General features: G+C 38.9%; 1 protein-coding gene across 4 annotated transcripts; it reads left to right on the top strand.

Moving 5' to 3' along the window:
- On the top strand, positions 1–26,616 carry LOC140339430 (uncharacterized). 4 transcript variants are annotated; one of them, XR_011922440.1, is made up of 20 exons: positions 1–106; positions 877–1,085; positions 1,681–1,821; positions 4,688–4,744; positions 6,243–6,301; positions 6,421–6,586; positions 7,332–7,438; positions 8,554–9,726; positions 10,327–10,471; positions 10,722–10,868; positions 11,792–12,022; positions 13,391–13,533; positions 14,109–14,236; positions 14,497–14,621; positions 15,948–21,566; positions 22,902–23,051; positions 24,434–24,520; positions 24,821–24,907; positions 25,179–25,232; positions 26,343–26,423. XR_011922440.1 is itself a non-coding variant. In XM_072424138.1 (19 exons), the coding sequence occupies exons 2-19, from the start codon at positions 1,077–1,079 to the stop codon at positions 26,559–26,561; spliced, it is 8,760 nt and encodes a 2,919-aa protein (XP_072280239.1). In that variant the 5' UTR covers positions 1–106; positions 877–1,076; the 3' UTR covers positions 26,562–26,616. The 4 variants fall into 4 exon arrangements, 3 of the variants coding, with proteins under 3 accessions (XP_072280239.1, XP_072280241.1, XP_072280240.1); XM_072424138.1 differs by lacking the exon at positions 24,821–24,907 and having other exon boundaries at positions 26,343–26,616; XM_072424139.1 differs by lacking the exons at positions 877–1,085; positions 24,821–24,907 and having other exon boundaries at positions 2–106; positions 26,343–26,616.

The following is a 26,616-nucleotide window of genomic DNA, read 5'->3' on the forward strand; positions in this document are numbered from 1 at the left end:
CGGCGGTCACGTGATGGCGGGGCAGGAAGTGGTTGGTCAGTAAGAGGTCTGAGGTGACGGAGCTCCGGGCCGTGAGGCGCTGTGAGGAGGGAGATTCAAAAATGGGGTGAGAGAGACTGGGGCGGGGGGAGCGACACCGGAAAGCCGGGTATTGGGAGTGGGCCTCTAATTCTGCCTGCGTTCTCTATACAGTGCCGGCCTTGAGTGACATCTTCACAGGGGGCCTTCACATCACCAAGACCCGGTGTAACATGTAACAACACCAGGAACAGTCAGCAGGTTATGGGGACTTCAGGCTGCTTGTAATGTGTGGAGATCGGGGGGATCAGCACATACATACACACATACCAGGGCCACCCCGCTGTATACATAACACAAGTCACGTGATTAGCAGCCCAGGCGGAGGCGTTATGATCACGTGACTGGTGAAAAAAAGGCTCCTGCGTATGCTTAAGTTCGGGCATGCGCAGAAGGAGCAGCCAGGACCCCAAGAAAGGGCATGCAACGTCAAAGGGGTTTCCTCCAATGTAAAACATTACAAATGCTCGATCTCACTCATACGCTCCATAGAAAAAGTCATAAGTATCACTGTGCATTGTTATACCACACAGATGTAAATGTAGCCCTGTGCATCCTTGCTGACCTTTGTATCCACTCATATTGCAATTCATCCTCAAAGTTCACATTAGAGACTCTGAAGTTATGTTCTGTTTAGAGCGCCTGCCATGTGCTGTCATTAGAAGGCCGGAAGACCTCCTAAAGTGTACCTGAACTCAGAGTTTTCAATTTACATAAAAGGGTAGACAACCCTTTTATGTAGGGTGAAGAATTCTGTTTGTGTTTTTTTTAAGTGCAACACCCTTTTTTTTTTAAAAGCGATCGAGAGTGAATGGAAGCACTGATACCTACTTCATGCATCCCAGGAGGCTCTTGGCTGCTCATTCTGCACAAGGACCCCTTTCCCCAAAAAGGAAAGAAATTGATGATCTCACAGTGAGATCAGCAAGTTTTTTCCCATCTACGTCACCCGATCTCGCACCTGCGTTGGGTGACGTGGGAGGAAGCACAGAGAGTAGATGGCCGCGGTAAGTGAATTTTTTTTTGTTTTGGGTTTACTTTAGGTCTCTGCTGCCATATAAATTACTAGGAGGGGAGCTGTGATTTTGGTATCTCAGTTATGAATTTTCAGAATTAATTATAGCACAATGCTGCAGCTCTAAAGGTCAATGGGGGTTTGTTTTAAAAGTCTTTTTGCTTTTTGTTAGAACAATGCAGTGTTCAGCCAAGCTGGGTGAGAAGAAATTGAAGGCAGGTGGCACCCCCTGTATTGTGACCCAAAACCTCCCAAAAACTGCCGGGTGGTGCACCCAACTAAACATGGCCGGGAGAACACTGCAATGTAAATACAATCATATACTGTACAGGTTCCGGTTCACTTTGTATACATTATAGTGCAGGGGGCTTTTCTGTCATTATAGAACACTGTGCAGCCCTTCGTGAGATCTAAAAAGTTTCACAATCTGGGTACATTCTGTTCTGTACTCCTTAGCATTCTTTCTCCTCTGCGCTTTCCCAAAATACATTTATTAGGACTATTCTTGTCCGTTGGTTTATAATACCAATGTGGCATAAAATGTAAAATAATGTATACATTTATCCTTTTGTTGTCCTTGGATGCAGGTGGAATCTATTTACAATAACATGACAATGACGCAGGGGGCGGAGCTTGGACGGGATTGGCTGGCTCTGCAGAGGGAGCTGCAGAGCTCTCTGGAAGCGCAGAAGAGGCAGGCGGTGCTGGTGGAGAAGCTTCAGACAAAGGTGATTGGATCTGGTGGTTCACTATGGAACTATATATAAACATTGGACCTGATTTATTAACCACCTAAGCGTTACACTGAGGTCTAGATTTCTGTACCAAAAGTGATCCACTGTTTTTCATGAAATTTTTTTTTAAATTGTACCATCCTTGCAGTTTTTTTTTGCCCGAGCGAAGGTCGGGCTTAACTGCAAGGAGGTTAAAGTTCTCCAATACTAGAGAAGATAGACTATCACTGGAAAACCTGGACAATCCAAAACACCTGGAATAGATGTCAAAAAAATCATTTTTTATTAATTGGCAAATGTTTTTAATTCTGGGCCAGATAAATTCCAGATTAGCAGAATCACACAGATTTTGTTATCTTTCACCCAGTTTCCCTTATTTTTGCACCCAGTTTCCCTTATATTCCCTTTCTTTGCAGAGTCACCCGGATTCCCTTATCTGGGGTCTATCTTATCAGCCTTACTGAGCTTTATTACATCAAGGCCTCCCAGTATGTGCATGCAAATAGCTTCGATGAACGAAGGTGTGAAATTTTTTTCATTTCCTAGAAATAGACATAAGAACAAGACAAGACAGATTAGTCATAACCTGAGACCTGAACCTTCACAAACCATTCAATAGAATCCCCATCTAGATGTGAATTCATATGTACAGTTCCTGTGCAAAGTATTCACACCCCCTGCAAGTGTTATTGTAATAGAACATTACAATTCCGTGAAATGAATCTTATTCTTTCATGTGATTTAATTATTGGCATTCAGAAAACCCCAAGACAGAGCGTGGCTCAGAGCTTAGCTCTTTGGCCTTTGCAGCGCTGGGTCCCAGGTTCTAATCTCAGCTTGGACACTATTTGCATGGAGTTTGCAGGTTCTCACTGTGTTTGCGTGGGTTTCCTCCAGGTACTTTGCTTTCCTCCCACATTCCAAAAACATTCAGTTAGGTTATTGGCTTCCCCCCAAAGTTGTCCTTAGACAATGATGACATATGACTATGGTAGGGACATTAGTTTGTTAGCCCTTTTGAGGGACAGTTAGTGACATGACTATGGACTTTGTACAGTGCTGCGTAGTATTTCGGCTCTATATAAATACTGTGTAATAATCATAACAACCAAAGGCATATGCATACATACCCAAATGGTCACTGGTTCTGCCGTTTCTTTTTCCCCATCTGATAATTAGTTAAATGAAACAGAGTTGTGTGTAGAAAAGAGGTTTCAATTGATCGCGGCACAAATATAAGTCCAGAGTGGAGATATAGGAGCTTGTCAAGTACCTGGGAAAAAGTTGAAAGCACAGGAGATTGTTACTGAATATCCCTTGGAGTACAAACCAGGGTCGTTTTTGTACATTAGTGCATGGTCACCTGTCACTGCCCCCTCCCCATATTACAAGAGGTGGTGCTCACCTTCCTTCTGCTATATGCTTACCTCTGCCTGTCAGAAGATAACATGCTGCTACTAAAACGCTATTCAGTTGAATTTCAACTCCTGGGTGCTCTATACACTATCATTCCCATTAGTATGGACCCTGATTCCCCTTTAACCTGATGATAGACCCCAATCTAGGACTTTGGAACACCTTAACTTGCTCTTCATTGCATACTAACATTTCTCCTTATTCTATTTCATGTCAGCAGATCACTCTCAATAACATGTGCTGTCACTGGCTGTCTCTAAATCCCCTGAAGAAGCCTAAACCGGCAAAATGCGTCAGTACTCAAAATCCAGTCAAATCTTGACTTTACGCTGATGCACTGTATATATAAGTAGAAAATATTGTTAACATACAAGGAGTCCCCGGGTTACATAGGAGATAGGGACTGTAGGTTTGAATTTGTATGTAAGTCGGAACAGGTACATTATTTTAATAAATGCAATTAGAACAAATGTTTGTCTATATATATATAGATAGATAGTAGATAATAAATATCTACTGTTTGTGTATTTAATAAATCTAACTATGCATTATCTGTACAAATAGTTCACTCATCTCTTGCTTACCTGTCTTCTTCTGTCTCCTAAACCCAAACTACTTTACCCACCATTCCATATCCCCCTCCTATTGTGTGATACTTCCCCACCTTCTAGATTGTAAGCTCTTCGGGGCAGGGTCCTCTCCTCCTCCTAAGTCACTGTCTGTATCTGTCTGTTATTTGCAACCCCTATTTAATGTACAGCGCTGCGTAATATGTTGGCACTATATAAATCCTGAATAATAATATATTATTAATAATATACTTACCTAAAAGAAAGTTCAGCAATTTGTTAGGTTATTTTGGTCCTTTTGGTAAGTGAAAGCAACATCTGGGTATCAACATTGTGTTGTGGTTTAGAAGAAAGAAACCTTGTCAGAATATTTACCAATATGTGCATATTCAGTAAATTGTCTTTAATTGTACATTTAGTAAACCTCAGAATTTCTGGCGTTGACTCAAACATAGGGTTTTATTGTAGGGAACTATTTTAGGTGAAAAGGGAAAGCTTAAAGACCATTTTTGTTTGGAAAGTACCCTGTTCTCTGTTTTTAATAATAGCAGGAGCTCCAATCAGAAAAATAAAGGACAATGTTCCTTTGTACACTGTCCATTATTCTGCCCATTTTGTGGGCTGCTGGTGGCCTATACTGGTAATACCCAATTTCTTTTCACTGTCAGCATTCCTATGAAGCTCTTACCAGTGACTTGTACCCTGTTCAGTGTTGCATTGCCTTCTAGCAAACCCTTGTAAAAGATTTTGTGGAAAGGGGCGATAAAACAAAATAAAAAGTAGTTTCAATGTTACCTATAAACAAGCTGTTTTGAATTGTATATAGTATTATGTGTATTTTGATTATAAATAATTCTATAATTACTCTGTTTCAGGTTATCCAGTACAGAAATCGTTACCAGGAGCTGCAGCAGAGCCATGAGTTAACCCAGGTAAGTAGAAATGGACGGAGGTGGATTCTCAGTCCATGTCAGTCTGATTTAACCTTCCACTGGGCTGTTTTTGGGTCAGCCAGTCCCTACATATGCATTTTTAGCTTGGCTAAGGATAATGGGAGGAATGTAAATGCTGCCAGACTCTACCATTCACTTATAAAGAGCAATTGTAATAACTGTAATTGTAAGAAAACTTCCTATTTCATCCAACTGTTGGAAAGCATTGGGAAAAATTACAATCCCTTTCAATTTAATTGCCTTTTTTGTTAAATTTCCTGTTACTTTCTGTCCCAAAGATGCAACAGGAAGCCAGAGGAAATCTAAATATTGACAGTTGCCACAAGGGTCCCCTTTGAAAGATTTTCCCTCACCTTTTTTTTTTGTAACATTTTGGATTCCCTCATTTTCTTTTACAGGGGAAATGGTTAATCAGAGAAGTTTAGTCTTATTAAGTCACACACATAAAAAACATAATAAATCCGGGTCTCTAAGGCTACGTACACACATCAGATCATTCTCATCCTATTATCTCTTCAGGGCTGGTATCGGATGGTAAGCGCTTGTCCGACATCCGTTTGGTGGATTTTTGAACGTTCATAAAACAAATGAGGGGGGGAGGGAGTGCAGCGGGGTGCCACTCTCATTCATGCATCTTTCAGCCTTTTATCGTTGGAAAGATCCTTTGCAACGACAAAAATCTAACGTGTGTATGTAGCCTAACTCTTTCCTACTATATCAGAATCTAGAAAAGAGATTTGGCTATAAACATACTTATCTGGGGATGTTCCAGTACTGACAGTAAAGTGGATACAATTAGTGGAAAAAAAAGAGGTGAGGTTTTGCTAGGTGGGGGAAAGTCGGCAAACTTACTGTATAAGTTCCACCCTACATTTCTTTGTTTCTAAATTTACTCTAACTTTGACATGGTCTGTTTGAAGTTTGTATGTGCCCCACTTTGCTTTTTTATCCAAATACATTCCAATAAAATATTTTAGATTTAAATTGGAAAGTGCCAAGCTTTGTTTTTTGTTCTTTTTGCCCTTTAAGCTCATTTGAGATTCAAGCCAAGCTTTATATAGCCCTTGTATGTTCGACCTAGTGTCTAACCTGGTTGCTTCATTGGGTTTAAGTGTTCTAGCACCCTCTACCTAACTATTATCCCACCAACACTAATGTGTGTGTTCTTCTGCAGTGTTCAACCCAGATTTTTTTTAAGCTGGGCGGGAAGAAATTGTAGGTGGGTGGTAGCCCCTGTATTGTGACCGAACTCTTCTGTAACCAACCTAAAACAGCCAGGTGGTTATTGAATAGTTCCGGGTGGTACGCCCAGCTAAAAGGGGCTGTGGAGAACACTATCCTGTGACAGTTGTAGGAACATTGTAGGACATGGACAGGTATAACTGGACCTTTGAAAAATAACGATATGTCAGGGCTGTATAGATACAATAAATAAATGTAATCAATCCACGTTGTTTTTCCTTACATTTGTTCACAGAGCCGTGGAGAATTAGAGTTAGAGAAAGCTCTGCTTAGACTGGAGGAGGAACAGCAAAGGTAAGAAAATATCAGATACTATGTTCATTTTACTTTATTGGTCAGTAGGTCAAAATTGGGGACATGACTGCAAAACTAGAAATAGCATCTGAGTGGGGCTCATTTGTTTCTACTTACAGATGTGAGAGTTTCGCTGCCACAAATTCATTGCTAAGAGAGGACTTGGAGCACACACAGGAAGCCAACAGATTGCTAGGGGAAGATCTACAGAAGTTGACAGATGATTGGTCAGAAGCCATACAAGAACTGAAGAGAAAGGAAAGAGAATGGGAACTGGAGAAGGAGGTATGAGTTAAATAGGGGCCAGTAAATAGGCTAGCTTGACCTTAGTTTTTTTATATGAATGAAATAGTAACTGTAATTTAACAGTACTGTATTTACTCAATGACATTTAAAGGCTATCTAGAAGTGGTATTTTTCACTGGAATCACTGCATCTTCACAGTCACCTCTGCTGTGTAATACAAAGCAATTCAAGGCTGCCATTTTGACAGCTGGCAATAGCATCAGGGGAGTAGCAGCAGGTGGAGAGGAGCTGGATGTGAAATACCATGTTTCTACATGATGTGACTTCATACAGTAAATTGTATACATTTCCAAACATGTGTGGGATGTCTGATTTGCTAGGATTTGTCATCTATGAATGACTGCTACAAAGTCCATCACTTGGGATCAGTTGATATGTGTATGTTAGATTAGATTATAGCTGTCAGGAAAAAAAAAAAATATTTTGCGTACATAAATTTGAAAGGTTGGCAGCCTTATTTATATTTTTTAATGATGCATAGGAAAACCAGCGGGAGAGAGACCAGCAGGAGATGTGAGGGCCACTTTGCTTGTGGGATTATCATGAGGTGCGTGGCACAAATTAGTTAAAAAAAAATATATAAAAATGAAGTGATGCACAAAACAAACATCATAATAATAAACCTCAGCCACGATAAGGTCTAAAATCTGATTGTTCAACAGAAATTTTGTATTTGTGGTCTATTAGATTTCTCTTTATTTGAGCTGTGTTTTGGCCATTACAGCTGTGCACCAACCGGATACAAGGGGAGCACTCTCGCCTCCTGCGTCTGTGGACTGAAGTCGTCTCATTTCATCGTCTTTTTCGGGAACTGAAAACTGCAACAGAAAGGTAAGAGACAAAAATCGCTCAACTGTGCAGTAAAGTAAGCAAGACTTTGGGAAGTTTCAGAGTGATGATTTATTGCCTAGTTGCATACATTTCTTGAAACAGATTTATTTTCAAACTTCCTTTTAGCAGGTTTTTAAAGTTGTAACCACACTTTGGATCATTTATTTTTACATCAGCGTTTTTTTTTTTTTTTTTTTGCAGCACCTTCTCAGACTTATACTCACCCATTTTGATTCATTGAGATATCACTGAGCACAAAGCACAACATCTTGTGAGAATTTACTTGGCTCGGTTCATGCGCGCTTTGTGGAGTAAGAGAGCCAGAAGCTAAAAAAATATATTTTTTAATGTTCATTTATTTTTTACAAAGTAGAATTTGATGGATGATTTGTTGTGCAGTAAATTAAAGGTAGTATGGGATAGGAGTATTACCTCAGCTAATGCTAAAGAAATAATTGGGAGTGCACATGGCATGCTTGGTACTGATCAGAAAGACTTCAATAAGCAGCCATGGGTTTCTGTTCAGTGATGTTTCACTGCATTGGGGAAAGGGGGCTGGAAGGGATGCAGATCTTTAATGGGGGGTCTGCTCTATCTAATTCATCATACGATGCAGTGTAGTACATTTCAGTGCACTGGAAAGAAGCAGTGCATGTGCCATTTTCACCAGAGAACACCAATGGAGTGCAATATTATAAACTAGGCACATTAAAAACTATTCATGTATATTAGATGCCTGCAAAGCTGCATCACAATGCTTTCCATCGCTGGTGGTTTGAATAGGCCCTGGGAATAGGTTGAAAGAAGAAATAAAAGGAATGTGAGAAGCCCCATGAGCGTTTCCTCAGTTGAGGTTAGGGTGTATTTATTATTTAAGTGGCCACTGGAGCCTTCATCAGTATACTTTTCTAGAGCACAGGTAAAATCACCATCACCATTTTTTCAGTACTGTACACTGACCTAGTGTATTTTTTATACTGTCTATAAATGTAGCCTCCTGAGAACGCACACAAAACACAGACCGCGTTTTTGAGAGCCCTTTGATTAAAATCTTTTTTTTTCATTTGGTGCTGAAACATAATTCTACAAGGTAACTGTAATTTTATCTCTGACAGAGATTTATCTGCTGTGCGTGCTGAATGGACAAGATGTTCCTGCCTTCTTCAAAAATCATGTTCCTCCTTTATCTCATGGAGGTTGCAGGAACAACATAGAGGACCAGAACCCCCAAACTATCTCATAGTTAGATGGGATCCTGGGGTGAAATCAGTGGAGAAAGCAGAGGAAGAGAGTACCATGGATGCAAAGATGGAATTGAAGGATGTTCAGTCATCATATGAGACTTCTAGATCCAAGGAGCAGTCCATTAACTTAGATATGGAGTCATCACAGCATGATTTGGACAGATCTCACGTAGAAACGTTGGAAATGGAACTAACGTCTATTAGATCACAGCTTAAGACTGCAGAAGAAGGCGCAAACTTGCTGAGGACCCACATGGAGACATCAGGAGGAGAAGTGAATTTGCTGAGATCTCAACTAGATTCATCAGAACAGGTAGTGTCCTTGCTAAAGACACAACTAAAGGACTCGGAACAGAATTCAAACTTAATGAGGTTACAATTGGAAAACGTTCATGAGGAAAGTAACTTGATGAGGGAACAACTTAAAGAAGCAGAACATAAAGTAAATATGATGAGTTCAAAGCTACAGACAACTGGACAGGAAGTTAACTTATTAAGGGAAAACCTTGAAGAAGCAAAGCACGAAGCAAGTTTACTGAGGTTGCAACTGGAAAAAGAACAGGAAATGAACTTAAGGACATCTCAGCTAGAAGCTCCATCACAGGAAATTAACTTGGCAATGGCACAAAAAGGGACCTTGGTCATGCCACAAAGGGAGCACTCAGATCAAGAAAAGGAGAGATTTCAGTTGGCAACTGAAGAGGTAAATTCATTTAAGTCACAGTTGGAACTATCAAAGCTTGAAGTTAAATCATTGGCAAGCCTTGCTGAAGCATCAGAACAGGAAGTAAGTTCATTGAGATGCCGCCTGGAGGCTTCTGAGCAAGAAGTGACTTTGATGAAATTAAAACTCGAGTCGTCTATACATGAGTTAGAGTCAAGCAAGCACCATGCTGAAAAGCTAGAGCAGGAATTGGTTTCCGTCCAGTCACAGTTGGATGGCTGCTCTCTAGAGGTAGAATCTCTAAGATCCCATCTAAAGGGGTATGAGGAGGAGGAGAAGTCTCGCTTACATCACATAGAACAAAGACTGCGAGAAAGCCAGTAAGTACTGCAATATACTACAGGTAAATTTTGCCATTCATTTGCCTTGCATGCACTATATATCCTTAGTCTTTGGAGTTGAATGACGCTAGTACGACATTTATTTAACACGACTAAGGACATCCAGTTGAAGAAAGGTATTATTGCAGGGGATGCCCTGCCCTGCAGTTATGTGTTCAGCTAAAGGTTGTTGCAGAGTCAACATTCAGCCTGGTTTTTTGAGTGGGAATAGAGAGGACATTGAGGAAGTTTCCAAGTGAATTATGATTTATTCTCACGTGGTGAATACATATGAATACAAATAAATAATGAAAATGAATACAAATACATTAACTATTAAATCCTTTTAAAAATTTTGATTTTGATTAGGCATTCTTTTGATTCTCACCTCCTATAGTCTGTAGTATTACTTTCCCAACAGATGGCGAACTCCATAATATTCTCTGTTTTGGAATGGACTATCCAAGAAGGGGTGATGGCCAGGTGTTCACAGGCATTTGGGCATATAGTATAGATTTAGCCTCATACAATCATCTGAAAACTATATTTATAGTAGTGTCTTTTCTGTTTGTAACTCTTATTCTTCTTCTTCATCTTTAGCCAACAGTCACTTGATGCCATTGTGTCAGAACGCTCAAATCTTCTCCATGATGTTGTGTTGTTGCGTGAGGATCTATTGCGCACTCGTCTTGAGTTTGACCTGTCCCGTGATGAAAATGCTGGATTACAGAATGCTCTTTACAAGGTAGCCTAACTCAGAAAAAAATAAATAGTTCTGACTGGATGAGCACTTTCCCAGTGCTTTTAATCAACGACCCCAATATATCCTTAATGGTAGATGTGCACCTCGAGTAAATGGTCTTGGATGAAAGTTTATTTAAAGTGTGAGAAATAAGATATGTAATTTACCTGGGAATGGATGAAGAAGTAAACATTATGGGCTAAAGATAAGCCTAAATTTACTTGTATAAAGATAACCCTTTCATGTTCCTCAGGCAGAGAAAAGGATTGCTGATCTACTTGTAGAGCAAAACCGACAGAAGAAGGATTTAGAAGATCTTCAAGATGCCGTGACTAAAATGGGGGACCTAAATCAAGCACTGTCTTTGGATAAAGTTGAATTGAACAGCCTGCTCCAACAAGTAAATTACTCCAAGCCATGGAGTCAATGCAATTGAATGTTGTTCCCTTTCACATTTCAAGGTCCCTTTCACATTTTAGTGATGTGTCACACCGTTGCATTTTGAATGACCTACCAGTGTGCCACAATGTACACCAAATGAGCATACACATTTTTTCCTGACACAGTGCACCATAATGCTCATACTGCTTGATGTACTGAAGTGTAGGTGCATTGTCTGCTACTGTGTTAGGAGTTGTGGTTCATTGTGGAAACGCACTTTACTACTGCAACACAAAGGTGTCTATGAATGGGCCGTAAACCATGATCATAATCACTAGGTTAAAAGGTATGTCTAATGTTTTGTACATATTTTCTTTTTAACCTTCAGGACTAAAACAAAATAGCAGTTAAAAATATGGGCAAATAAATATTATCTGGTTAGTGTTCAACCCAGAAAATTTCATGAGCTGGGAGGGAAGAAATTGTAGGCGGGTGACAGCTCCAATATTGTGACCCAACTCCTCAGTAACCACCAAAAAAAAGCCGGTTGGTCACTGAAAAGTGTTGGGTGGTGCACTTGGCTAAAAGGGGCTGGGAGAACATTGATTTTCAGCTCCTTTTAGAACATGCAGTCAAAGAATGGAAAACCCCCTTCCATGTCTTTATTTGCAATGGCTATATCAGTTATGATTGGCATATACTATTCTATTTTCTTTCACTGTTACTTCAAGCTATATTATGATTGATTTAAATTGGTGGTGTATTAAATGTTTATTTCTAAATTACATGTTATAGTATGTTTTTTGTTTTTATCCATACATACCATTGTATTAAAGGAAATGTGGAAACCCGCTTTTCAGTCAAAGATAAAAAAGGCTTTAAAAGAGTTTATAGACTTCGTGAATTATGCTGATATCTCTTGTTTTGTGTTTTCCTCTGCAGAAGGAGAAAGAAGTGGAGTCCATGCGGGATATGCTGCAGGATTTAGAGAGAGAACTTATTGTAGCTCGCCAGCACCTGCAAGTGTGTGAGACAGAGCATGAGCAGGAGAGAGCAGAAATCACCAAGAGACAGCTTCTACTGCAAAACAGTGAGACTGCCAATGAGAGCCTGGAAACTGAACTGAGATATGTGCAGGCAGAGAGAGACAGACTTCAGGCTGAGCTCAGACAGGTGAATAATTGATGACATTACCATGATAGCTGATTATTTCAGGATATTTTTGCTCTGACAGGAAATATTATTAGCTCAAATGTAATCTGTAAAGTCATGTTATGCTATGGCTTTTTACCTCTATGTGTTGTATAATGCACATGCCTTTTTGTAGTTCTGTCTATTTTGCTAAAAAGAAACCTGTTCTTAGGCTACGTACACACGTTAGATTTTTGTCGTTCACGATCCTCTACAGCGACAAAAGATCGAAAGATGAATGAACGAGAGCTGTACATACAGTGCTGTTCTGTTCTATGGAGAGGGGAGGGGGCAGAACGAGAGAGCGGCACCCTGCTGCACTGTCCTCCCTTGACTTCCATTGCGGTCGGTCGTCTCGGAGAAGAATCATCTGACGTGTGTACATAGCCCAGAAAGATCTATAGCTTAGGCTTTCACACAACTAAATGACTCATGAGTGTCTTACCCCCTTCTACTCTTCCTGCATTTAGAATAGTCTTATCCCGAGAGTATTCCCAATATATCCCAAGTATTTTGAATACCCACAGTCCTGGGGGAATCTAGTGTTCTGACTGCACCCTGTATTAAATGTTATTTTGTAAAATGATAAATGTAAATGGTATCTAAATAGTATAAGAAAAAAATGTAAATGATAAGAAATCCACATATTGTAGTTTCCTTTAAAATAATGATTAAAATGGTCATGTTGCCCGTGCCAATGATATTCACTTATAGAATTACTACTGCCTGAGGAATTTTCAGAATGTTGCAATTAGTTCTCCTCTGTGGTTCAGTTCTGCCCCCTCCCCCTCATGTCACTAATGTATCCTGCACATTTTGGTCCAAAAAGTTCTTTAATTGTACTAGTAGGCCCAGGCCAAGCCTGTGATTGGACAACAGATGAGCAGGGGACACTGATGAGGCCATTCTTGTGCTGTATCCTCATTTGTCATGTTATGGCCTTTTCACCCCTATGCTGTGTTAATGCACATGCTTTTAGCATGATTTATCTTTGTGTAAAGTGCCCTTGCATTTTGCCTGGGCCACAACTGACTTATTTCGTAAAGCAAAGATCGTTTAAATCTGTACTCTACTAGTCTTTTATATTGTATACAAGTTTTAAATGTGTTGTGTTAGGGTGTTAGTCAAAACTTTTTTGGAAACCTGTTGCCTTGTGTTTTTAGTGCTTTACCCAACACACAGGTGGGAAAGAGACTCTAGGTTGACCGCAATGTGGAGACTTACAGAACCCTGATTGGTTGACTTCTCATCTTTTATTGTGAGTGCTGCTCTGTAGGACATTACAGAGGGAGATATGTCAGGTTATAATTCTAGCTGTGTGTGTCTTGTATTTCTACCTTCTGACAATAGGAGAGAGACAGCCTGACAATGGAACAGGGCAGATTATATCAGGATGCTGAGACTCTGAATCTGGAGAAATCTACACTTAGCCTTCAGCTGGAAGTCACAGCGAGGGAATGTCATGACCTGAAGGAGAAGCTTAGCGATGTCCAGTAAGTAACAGACTCCTCTGTCTAAAATAAAGCACTATGTATCATAAGCAGTTGCCTCTCAGTTTTGCTGATCTCCCCTATCATCTTAAGTCTTCTCTTGTCTACATGCACTTCCTCCAGCATCTGCTTTACATTGCTGCTCTGGATTGGCCTCTGGAATGGCTGGTAACAACACTGCAATGTTAACATACCTGCGCAATGTGTAAACAGCCGCTTTTATATTTAACCAGAAGCACATGTGACAGGGTGACAACAAAGATGCACAACTGGGCATAAACATATTTTTGTAACACTATACCAGGAAGTTCTTTAACAAGGATAGGCCTTTTAATTTTAAATTAAATAAAATATTATATAATATATTAATATTTTTTTATGTTATCTTTTTTGTTGACATTTTGAAACATTTATGAATATAAAGGTCTAGTATAGAGTCCCCCTTGGTGTTGTTTTTTGTTTTGATTCACTTAAATGGGATATGGGTTCTCAGCACATAAAGCCAATGTATCTGTCTCCGCAAACAACCATATAAGATTTTCCTTATAACCTGTTTGTGTTTTATGAATTTTTCTTAGGTCAGTGAAGGAGTCACTTGAGGGTGCTCTTTTTACTGCCCAGGAACTAAACTCTCAGTTGGAGATAAAGTGCAGCCAGTTGGAGATGGAGGTTACAATGGTCACTCAGTCCAAGAAGACAGTGCAAGGTGAGAACGGAACATTGTTTAGTCAGTATGCAGGTGGATAAGTGTAGTAGAGTGTGGTCTTAAATTGAGTAAAATGTATGTGTAAAAATGTATTTTCTTGGAGCAGTTATACATACAGGAGAAATTAAACTATCCCCAATAAAATATGAAGCCAAATATACAGTCCCTGTTCTGGATTACCAGGCTAAAAATATTTTTTTAAAAGTAGCTTATGCTGTTTGATTTCACCAGGTTTTTTTTTTTTTTTTTTTTTTTTACAGATGAAGTTACTCTGCTATATGCCGAACAGGAGACATCACACAAGAGGATTCTCGCACTCTCCGAGAGACTCTCTGACCTAGAAGAGGAGTACGAGATAGAAAGGGCAAGAGGAGAGCAATTCCAGGTGAATTAAAATAAATTGAATTTATATTTATATTTTAAATTACATTTTATATATTATATTTTATATATTTATTAGGAGTCTGTACAGAACCCTGCACATGATTTAACATGTTTGTAACACCAAAACTTTTTGCTTAGAATAGAAAATGCAGGCAGAAATGAGAGGATACCCACTCCATCCGACTTCTGACTAGAACAAGTTTATTCATTGAAAGATTTCTCCTCACATCCTGTTCCACCTTGATTATTTTAAATTTCCCATCATTTTCTGAACCATAGATTATAATCACGTGGACAAAAATATCAAGTATATCTCACTAGCATGGACAGAGAAGGCAATAAAAACCAGACAGAGGTTTTCATCCTATCCTACTTTTTTCAAACCTTGAGTAAATTCTTTTGCTTTGCATACACTTAAAGGAGGAAAAAAAACACAATTAACTTCAATCCTGCAGATCTGCTGATTGTGCTGGACCCTCCCTCGTTCTGTTCCCATGCTGTCCTGGAATTTTTCTTCCTCTTGGCACGAAGGAAGCGCCGTGCACTATCATCTTCTGTCTTCTTCTTCAGTCTTTAGGTTGTGTCACCCGATCTCGCACTGCGCAGGTGGAAAAAAAGAGAACTGATCTCACTACGCATGCGTGATATTGGCATATCTTTCCCCTTAGTGAAGAAAATGCCCCTTCTGCCATGCCTAAGCCTCCCAGGAGGTGTGACTTAGGAATCCCAGAAAGCTCTGGGCTCTTATTAAGTCTTGATTGCTGCAGAAAACAAGCCTGGAAATGGTGGTGTTGCAAAAAGGGTGTAATTAAAAAATTTGTCTTCCCTTTTATGTAAAGTAAAAACTTTGAGTTTAGGTACACTTTAAATCACACAATATACTTACAATGCTACTATTGTAGCTTGTAAACAAAGAGCTGACACATTAAAATGGTTTTTGATAACTGTATCTCTTTATAAATCAGGTAATTTTGTTTGCGATTAACTGTATATTTTGTATAAAGTTGGCTTTAAATGATTTATTACAAAAAAACATTAACTTTGTGCTTGTTGACTGGACATGGGGACTGAAAGTCTACATTGCACTGACACAGTCTTCCTTCTGAATCATTAAACTGGTTTAGCAGAGTCTTTAATCTGAAATTTTGCTTTTTAAAATCTTTAGCTTTTCTTTAAATACAACCATTGTAAATACTTGAATTATCTTTATATTACCCTTATTTAATTCATCACTCACTGGAATATTAAATACTTTGACTGTTTTAAAATTATAACCCCCCTAAAATTATTTACCAGTATATTCCCTACTGTCTTACATTTATTTTAGAAAGAATTGGGCACTATGAAAGGATATCTAGAGGATGAAAGGTCCACACGACAGGCTGCCGAAGAACGAGCTGATAAACTGGAAAAAGAAAGACAAGCAGCAGAACATCTCCAAACTAAACTTGAAAGAGTAAATAATTCACTGAGACAAACAGAGTCTGAAACTTCTGAGCTCAGAGAAAGTCTTAGAAAGATCCAGTGCGATAAAGAGAATGCTTTGGAAATCTTGGAGCGCCAAGAATTTCTAAAGAACGAACAGGACCGTGAAATGGAAATTCTAAAACAGACTTTAACTGAGTGTCAGGAAGAAAACGAAAGCACTCTCACAGCATTGTCAAAGCAAGCTATCACATTAGAAGAGAGAGACAAGCAGATTAAGGAGCTTAGAGAAAATATTCAAGAGTGCAGTGAAGAAAAGGAGACTGCATTGACTTTAGCAGCAGAGCTCCGCGTGGCAGTTCAGGAAAAAGAACGTGAAATCAAAACATTAAAAGAGACTGTGCTCCTGAGCCAGCAGCAGAGAGAGACAACTGCCAGTGCCTTACAAGAACAGATCCAATGTACTAAAAAGACTGAAGAGCAACTCTCTGTTCTAGCTAGAAGACTTGAAGAGTGTGAAAGTTTGAAAGAAAGTGCTCTGAGAGCAGAAGAAAGATGCCGCCTGCTTGTCATAGAGAGAGAACAACAAATTCATGCTATAAATGAGAATCTTAGAGTATTCAATGTAGAAAAAGAAAGACTTTTAGAGCAGCTATCTGTTGCAAATTTAGAGTCAACGCAGGAGCAGACAGCTCTTTTAGATCGTCTGCAGCAATGCCAAATAGAGCGAGAGGGCATGGTTAATGCTGTACAGCAAACTTTGGAAGAGCGGGATAGGGAAATAAAAGAATTAGAAAACCGCTTGAAGGAGCAACAAAATGAAATTAAGAACTTGACAGAAGAATTAGCCCAGCAATCTCTGTCATTAGAAGAAAGGGACTCTTTGATTGAGTCTCTACGAGAAAGACTTGTGGAGTGTGAATCTGAGAAAGATGATCTGATACTAACAAAAAGACAGTGTGACCAAAATCTGGCATCATTAAAGGAGACCTTCCAAGAGTGTTTTAAGGAAAAGGAGAGATACTTCATTCTACTGCAGTCCCAGAATGAGAAGATACAAGAAAGGGATGACAATATAGAAGTGCTGAAAGGGACTGTCTTATCTGCTGAAAAGGAAAAAGAGACTCTGATACGCGATTTGGAGGTGCAAAACAGCACCTTGAAAGAAAGAGATGCTGCCTATGCATCTTTGCAAGGGACTCTGCAGGAGAGCCAGCAAACAAGAGAATATCAGGTAACCGTTATCGAACAACAGAAAAATGATATTATGTCATTGAAAGAGAACTTAGAGGAAATCCAGAAAGAGAGGTCCATTGCACAAACAACAGTCAAGCGTCTGGAGTCTGAGATAGAATCTGTACAAAAACAGGCTAGGATGGAAGAAGAGTGTCTAGGAGCAAAAATAGTTGAATATGTTCAGAACCTGAAAAAGAAAGAGGAGGAACTCAAAGCTTTTGAGGAACAAGCAAGGAGAGATCGCGGGGTCCAAAATGAGAAGCTAGAAGAGCTTTCACAAACTCTTAAAGAGAAGCAGAGAATTTCAAATGAAATGAAAGTTCTTAAGAGAGAAAACAAATATTTACAAGACAAACTTTCTGATGCTCTGGAAGAAAAAGAAAATTTGCAGGAACGGATGGAAAAAGACATAAAGAATTTGAGAGAGAAAATAGTAGAACAAGTTCAGATTCTAAAGAAGAAAGAACAACAACTTGAAGAGTTGGAAGAACAGGCTCAAATAGAGCGTAGAGGTCAAAATGAGAAGCTTGAAGAGCTTTCACAGAGTGTCAGAGAAAAGGAAAGACTCTCAAGGGAAATTCAAAATCTTAAAAGAGAAAAGAAAGAGTTGCAAAGCCAACTTTCTGATGCTTTGGAAGAGCGAGAACAAATGAGAGAACGAATGGAGAGTGAAAATAAGTCTTTGAGAGAGAGGGAGCAAGAACTGTCACAGTCCGTGCTGGACAAGGAGCTTAAATTGGAGGAAAAGAGATTGCAGTTTGAAAAAGAAAGCGGTTCTTTAACAGAGAATATCAAACAACTTTTGCAGATTTTAAAGGAAAAGGACATTCAGGAACAACAGAGTGAGGAATATGTAGCTGAACTGAAGCAAGAAATAAAAGAAAATCAACATGTTCTACAAGAGAAGGAGAGAGAAATTGAAAAGGAAAAGATCGAGAACAGTATAAGCGTTATGACACTAAAACAGAAAGTAGCAGAACTTTCCCAAATACTGACAGAGCAAGAGATTCAAAATGAAGAGAAAGAAGAAAACATAAATGCACTGAGAAAACAAGTGGAGAAACTTACCCAAGATCTAACTGATAAAAGCTTTGTTGCATCAAATGCAGAAGAAGAGAGAACTGCATTGATGAAATGGATGAGCGAGCTTTTTCCATCCATCTTGGAGAGGTGGGAAGCACAGGATGGAAGCCTAACAGAGAAATTGCAGTTACTTCGGAAAGCTATCAAAGAAAAGGAATGGCAAAGAGAAGAAGAAAGGAGGGAGAGTGACAATTTATTAGAAAAAGTTTCACATTTATCACAGGCTTTCGAAAATAAGGAACAGGAGCTAGACAAAGCAGAAAATGAGGTGAGATCTTTAAAAGAAACTATAAAGAAGCATGTATTAAAAGAAGAAGAAGTAAAAAATAGGGCACTACAGAATGAGCAGGAGAAGTTCTCTTTAAGGCAGACCATTTCTCAGCTTTCCCAGGAATTAACAGATAAGAAGAAGAAGTTGCAAGAGAAAGAACTTGATCTAAAGAATATGAAGGAACAGATGGAAGAACTTAGACAAAAATTAATGGGCAGGGATCTAGACATGAACGAGAAGGAAAAACTTATGGAGGAAGACAAAACAGCTCTGAAACAAAGAGTATTGGAACTCTCCCAAGCTATAAGGAAAAGAGAAAAAGAAATAGAGGACAAAGAACTTGACATACAAACTTTCAGAGAAAAGGTAGCAGAACTTGAACAAGAATTGCTAAACAAAGAGCAAGATGTGAAAGAGAAGGCAAGAGAAAATGAACAAGAAAAGACAGTATTAGGGCAGAAATTTACAGACCTTTCACAATCCATAGCAGATATGAAGCAAGAGTCTGAGATCAAGAATGTCGAGATGGCCTTACTAAGAGATAAGATAGAAGAGCTTGAGAAATTTGTAGTAGACAAAAAAAAGGAACTGTTGGAGATGGAGACCAAGATGGTAGAAGATCAAAAATATCATAGACAGAAAGTTACAGAACTTAACCAATCGTTAATACAACAAAAAATAGAAGAGGAAGAGAAAGAGTTGAAAGTAAAAACATTAAACAAACAGATAGGAGAATTGAGGAAAGCTTTACTTGACAAAGAAGAGTTGGTTAAGGAAAAAGAGAAGCAAAGTGAGATAATAAAGAACGCACTACAGGAGAGAGTTACTGAACTTTCCTGGTCTCTAACGCAGAAGGAGAGAGATGTAGAGGAAGTAAGGTTTGAAATGATGTCTATGAGAAACAAGGTAGAAGAACTCAGATTATCCCTAGTAGAAAAAGAGCAAGATATAAAGAGAGAGAGGCAAAAATGGGAAGAAGAAAAGGGAAATCTGAAACAAAGGGTGAGAGACATGTCGCAAGCTTTTGCAGAAAAGGAGCAAGATGCAACTGAAACAAAACTAGAGGTAAAATTGTTCAGAGAGAAGATTGGAGAACTGCGACAAGTCCTGGTCGATAAAGAAAAAGTGATGGAGGAGAAGAAGAGACAGAGCGAAGAGGAAAAGAAGAACTTAAAGCAACAGTTGAGAGATGCTTTGCAGTCCCTTCAAGAGAAAGAGCAAGAAGCTGATGAAAGAAAACTTGAGTTAACAACTCTTAGACAAAAGATTGAAGAACTTAGGATAGCTCTTATTGCTAAGGAACAAGATATAGAAGTAGAGAAAAGACAGAATGAGGAAGAAAAGAGGTCTCTGCAGGAGAAAGCAAATGATGTAGCCCAAACTCTACTAAATAAGGAGATAGAAGCCAATCAGTATGCACAAGATGCCAAATCTCTCAGAGAAAAAGTTGAAGAACTCAGACATGTCATAGCAGATACAGAGCGGTTGTTAGAACAGGAAAAAAGACAGAATGATGCAGACAAGAGGTCTCTGCAGCAGCAACTAGATGACCTTTCTTGGGCTGTTTTCGAGAAGGAACAAGTAACTGAGAACTCAAAACAAGAGATAAAAGCCCTTCATGATAAAGTAGCAGAGCTTAAATTAGTCCTGTTAAGTAAAGAAAATGAAGAATTTGCAAGAGTAGGCGACAATGAAGAGGTAAGGAGAGCCTGGAGTCAGAAAGTTATAGAACTATCACAGACCTTACTGGAAAAAGATGGAGAAGTGGAGAATGCTAATAGAGAGATGACATCTTTAAGAAATAAACTAGAAGAATTGAGACAAACTCTAACAAATAAAGAGAAAGAGATTAAAGAATTATCCATAAGGAATGAGCATGAGAATAACTCACTGAGGCAAAAAGTAGCAGAACTTTCTCAGACTTTAAGAAAAAAGGAGACAGACTCCCAGATGACAAATCATGAAATAAAATCCATGAAAGAAGCCAATGAAGCAATTGGACAGATCTTAAAAGACAGAGAACAAGAGCTCAAAGACAAAGAAAGATTTAGTCAGGAGGAAAAGGCAGAACTGAGACGTGAAATAGCAGAACTTTCAAAGGCTCTTGTGGAAAAGGAGAAAAGAACAGTGGTGATGGAGCAAGAATTAATATTTAGGGATGAGCAAATTGGAGCTCTCAGACAAGTACAGTTAGATAAAGAGCAGGAAATTAGCATGAAAGAGATAAAGAACGAAGAAGAAAGACTATACCTGAGACAAAAAGAAATAGACCTTTCTCAAGCAAGATCAGAAAAAGAAAAGCAGGCAGAAATGGAGATAAACTACCTGAAAGAGAACATAATAGAACTTCAGAAAGTTCTAACTGACAAAGATCGAGAGATGGAACAGAAAGAGAGACTTGTCAAGGAAGAGAAGGACTATCTAAGAAAAAATGTAATCGAGCTATCCCAAGCTCTGGAAATAAAGAAACGTTTGATGAAAGAGGGCAATGTTCCTGTTTGGGAATTGAAAGAAGATGCACAGGAGCACATAAATATAGAAGTAAACCCAGAATTATTTTCTAGAGCAAATCTTGAGTCTGAGTTTCACTTCCCAGAACATTTCACAGGAATCAAACTGGAACAAGAAGACATAGGGACTAGCAAAGGAATGCAGTTTGTGGGTGACAACAGAGAGGGCCTGGACAACCAGCTTGAGGAAGTCAAGGAACAAAGAATGAACATTCAGAACACAAAGGAGGATATAAGAATATATGAGATGGAAGAAGAAATTAAAGCTCTTTATCGTGAAAGAGAAGAATTTACCAAGAGGGAGTTGATGCTGAGACAGAGGCTGGAAAAAACAGAAACTGCTCTAAGACGGATGGAGGCTGATGAAATCTCGAGAAAACAGAGCTCCCAGGAACTGGAAACTGAAAAGATAAATAACAAGGTAAAATGACTGTACTTTGGTAAAAATGTGTGAAATTATAACACTATTGAGAACATTGGCACATAGTTGGAAAGCCATTCTTAATCAAAAGTGTTATAGATGTTGTATTAACATTTAAGAAAAAGTCTTCCAGTAGGGATTCCTGTTTCTGAGTCAAGAGAGTGTTTTCTCCTTACTTACTGGCACATGAAGTGAAAGTAAATTTCCCTAACTAAACACACAAAAAACCTTTGAAACATAAAAAAATAGGGCTCTGGATCTTTTAAATTAGTAGGTGTTCTCAGACTAGTTATAAGTATTGTGAAAGCAATGATTATGTATAGGCAGCTCTTTCAGGGCTGGTGGCCAAAGGTCATCTCTTTTGCTCAAGTTGGGACTGGGTGTGCAAGTTTTGGGAGCAGAATGTCCCAATTGATTTTTTTTCAGACTCTTCTGCGGGGTCAAAGGGTTCCCTTCATCAGGGCTTGGTACTGCTGAAAAAAGTGTGTACTGGACCGATTATATCTGACTAGATCCTAAAGGGTAATTAGTATCAACATTGCAGATTTCAACTAAGATGGCTCATATTTTCTCTAATTTACCAGTCCAGGACACATTTTGTTTAACAATACCAAGCCCTGAGGAACTCTTTAATCCTCAAAAATGTGTTGGTTTTTATAAGACAAGTAGGAGAAAAATTGAATCTGGAAGTTTTACATTCTGTTTTGTCCTATCCCTCACTCCCTTTCAGCTCCTGCACAGGCTGCTTAGTGAATAGCTGTGATGACAAAACGGGAAAACCGGCTACTTCCCTGTCTTGGTCAAGTGAGTGTTCTGCCCAGCCCCTTTTACTCAGGCGCATTACCCGGCACTTTTCAGTAACTACCCATCTGTTTTTGGGTGGTTATTGAAGAGTTAGTTCACAATACAAGGGTTGAACTCTGAAGTGATTGGCCCTGCCAGTTGGCTGCTGGACCTAGGAACCATGACAGGGCAGCAGGTCACATGCCCTTCTATACTCAGGGAGCTGTGAGGGAGTTAAAGGTAAGGTAAATATATGGGATTGGTGGATGTCTTTTACAGAGACGTTTTCACTTTGCTAGTAGTATACATAACAAGACTTGTGCAGTGGAATTCTAAATTAAGAATGCAGTGGCAGCTTGTATTACAGTTAGCTTGCTGCTTTATCCTACATGGACAATCACAGGTTTACTGGTAAATAGTGTTATGTTAAATGTTGGTTTAAATTGATTTTCTATATCTTCCAGTCCTTAGAATTTAAAAATTGAAATGTAATATTTATGCCTGATTGATGTTGTGTGGTACTTTTCTAAATATATTTCTTTTATGCTGCAGAATATGACAACTGCAGATAATGAGCCTACAGCAGGTAGTAATGGTCTACAAAAGAGGTTAGAGGTTCTGCACGAAACAGTGGCTCGACTGGAGAATGATAAGTCCTCCCTGGAGATTCATAATCTGAAACTGAGTGACACTCTGCGGGAAGTGAGTATGAACTACATCTATTGATTCTCTGACTTGTCACAAAGTATGGTATTCTGAAAGAAGTATAGATTTTATATAAAAGGCACATGTGCAGGCACACATAAATACTATCACCATGGATATGTAATTGCTTAAAAGCTCACTGCTATTTACTTGATTTTTATCATTTGCTAATACAAGATCTTCTTGCATTATCAGCTCAGTCCCTGCTGGCTTTAATATGTCCCTCTGCAGCAGCACATGCTCACCTTTTCTTTCGTTAGCTGGATTTCTGTAGCTAAGAACAGGAAAATAATCAGCACTTATGAATATAAATGAACACGTGACTAAATACCCTTCCTCATCATAGTGTTAGTGATTTGCCCATCACTGTTAAGCTACATACACACATCAGATCTATCCCGTCTGATAATTGCCTTAGGACTGTTATCAGTCAATAATCTGGCGCGTGTACAGCACTCGGCGTCCCATCGTTTCGCCGTATGTCCTGGCGGATCCACAGATGGCAAACGATCCTAATGAAGTGAAGAGAAAGAGCAGCTGGGTGCGGCTCTGTCGTCCCCCCCACCCTCCATAGAGCAGAATGGCGCTTTGTATGTATGTACATGTACAGCACTTGTTCATGCATCGTGCAGTCTTTTGTTGTTAGAAAGGATTGTGAAAAATCCTTTCCAACGACAATTATTACAGGTGTGTACGCAGCCTAACATGGGGGAGTGAGAGTGATGTTATGCTTACACTAGACTTCTTGTCTTCTCTTGGGGAACCAACACTTGGAAAGCAAAGGAAGGAGGGAGTATACACTGCTAGTGAAGAAGACATTAAAGTGAATTTGTTGTTTTGCTTTGCCTAAGGTTTGTACAATATCCACAAAAAATGAGCATGTAAATACTTTGCAGTTCAGTACAATATTTAAAGTGGAGCAGCTTCTGGGTGGGAAGACATGGCAACATGTACATTCACTACCTCCAGTACAAAAAAAAAAAAACTCTTGGCATCTCTCAGAGGAAATCCTTGGTCAAAGAAGCATCCTTTGCAGACATTGCATTTTTCATAGTAGATTCAGTTTTGATTGGTCTTAGGACCGTTTTGACAACATGGAGAATGCATCACATGGCAGCAATCTCTGAACAGTAAAAGTAGATGTTGATAATGTGCTGCAGGATAAGATGAGTTCTATTAAACAATGGTACAAAAAATCACAGTTTATTGGAGGATACTTTCATAATTTCTGTGTTTTTTTTTTTTTTTTTTGGGGGGGGGGGTCTGAAATTTGGCTTTTATAATAAATATATATTTATATATATATATATATATATATATATATTTATATAATAAATATATATTTTATAATAAATATTATTATTTGTTATCTCACACAGGTGGAGAGTGAGCGGAGGAGTCTTCGGAGAGAATTAAACAAGATAAGTGGTCATCCATCTCACCGCTCCAAAGACAAGATTCGAGAGGTCAGTCATCGGTCTATGTTATGTCACATGGCTTGCAGTCCGCCAGTGATGTGCTATCTTTAGTCAATGCTGTGATAAAATTGGGGGTTTAGTGTAAGAGCAGAGCTGGTGGAACTATGATAGCCCTGTGTATTGAAATTGTTAATTTATGTTCTTTAATATATTTAGCATGTTAGCTTTTATAATCAACGGCACAAAATCTTGTTCTAACAATTTAGTAGGAGCAAATTTTTAGGGATGCCACACCTTAGCTCTGCCCAGTGTTGTTCCTTTGCTAATCTGTCTTCTTTCCTAATGCAGAATAGGTTTCTTATATACCTATAAAATATAAAGCTGTAAATCATTTGAGGAAGGCTTACCTGACGGTTACTCCATCCTTCCTGAAAGGTCAGCAGCTATGTTCAATGTTTTTTTTTTTATCTGGGATATGTTAATTTTCCTAGTGGTTGCCGTACCTATGTCTTTTTTCAACCTGACTAACTATGTAACTATAATAAATACCTATAGATTAGACTGTTCAGAGCCACCTTTAATATTCGTGTTGGCTTTCCTAAATATCTGCAAATGTTTGCAAACTTTCACCTATGTGAGCAAATTTTTTGTGTTCTGTAATGTCTTCAATAATATCTTTATTTTTCTTGACATTTGTTGGCTCCAGGATAATGGTGATTCATCCACATACCAGCTGAGGGTGTCAGAGCTCCAGAGGCAGGTAAGTTACCTTGAACACATTGGATGGGCTATAAGTTATCTAAGGACTTTGATTCATTGGGGTCATTCTGTGTCGTCATCACATACCTTCTGACCTATCCTTGGTATAGTTTGTTTTGGCAGACATATATTCTGTGTTTGCATTAAAATGCCTCCAGCGTACACTGAGAATCCCCTACCCAATGATTTTAAGGTAATACACCATTTGGTGCATAAATATATATTCTATAAACATAAATTTCCAAACACATAATTCCTAATCTTTACTGTTGATTTATCCCCTGTGTTGGAGAACTTACTCTATTCCGGATATAAAGTGTTATCTCTGAAAAGTACCCGTTCTGCAGCAAAATCCAGCTTCATCAAGATGTTGATATTAAACTCCTGTTCTGTACTAGGTCCATTTTTTAAATATATTTAAAAACACGTTTGAAGGTATGGGAACAGGAGGAATGGAATGAGATGCCTCAGGAGGTTTCGAAAGTCTCGCCTGAACTCTTCTCTAATTGAAACAAATGTATGTTATAAAGATGGTACCTATTGCCTGACCACATAGCACACTATCACCCCTTGACTTCCCTCATTTTAGTAGATTAGAGGAGAGGGGCACGATGGAACATATATGGTGGTCCTGTCCAACAGCAAAAACTTTCCGGATAGAAGTATTTGGGCTTATATCCAATATTGTACACATTCAGATCCACAAGATTGCCAGAAGGACCACTATTTAGCAAACTTGACCAACAGCGCTCTAAATACACCAAATCCCCTCCCAACTTCCCCCATTCTGTTTCTCAGTTCTACTTCATTTCTAATAAGATTTAAAGGAAGGAGGTAACGGTCTCTGAACAGATATAGGAGCTTTGACCTGATAAATGTTTTTTTGTAAGGGTTGTTTCTCTTTGATAAATGCAAAAATGGTAGTTTGATCTGAAATGTCTTGTAACTCATTTTTTTGTTTATGGTATGTCCTACTTTTTTTTTCAACTCAGTTGTTAAAATGTTTCACATTGAGCCAGGACATCATTGTTATAATGTGAGCTTGTAATTTTCATATGTTAAAAACTAATAAAGAGACTGAAATACAAAAAAAACACATTTGTTTCCACAGGTCTCTCTACTGAAATCTCAACTTGATGCCGAACGTAGTCATTGCTCCCGCTACATTCAGCGCTGTTCACGCACTACAGATGACCTGATTAATCTCCGACACAATCTTACTCGCTCGCTGGCTGCAGTGACGTCTGACACCCGACCTCAGGTACTAGAAAGAGAGACTATTCGACTGGATGACACTCTGAACCGCAGCCTGGGCCTCTCCTCTTCCTGATAGGGTATAGGGCTGGTAAAAAAAAAGGTAGGAGTTCTTGCTGCGGAAAATTAAA

This window comes from Pyxicephalus adspersus, chromosome 10, assembly GCF_032062135.1.
Source record: "Pyxicephalus adspersus chromosome 10, UCB_Pads_2.0, whole genome shotgun sequence".
NCBI classification, from domain to species: Eukaryota; Metazoa; Chordata; class Amphibia; order Anura; family Pyxicephalidae; genus Pyxicephalus; species Pyxicephalus adspersus.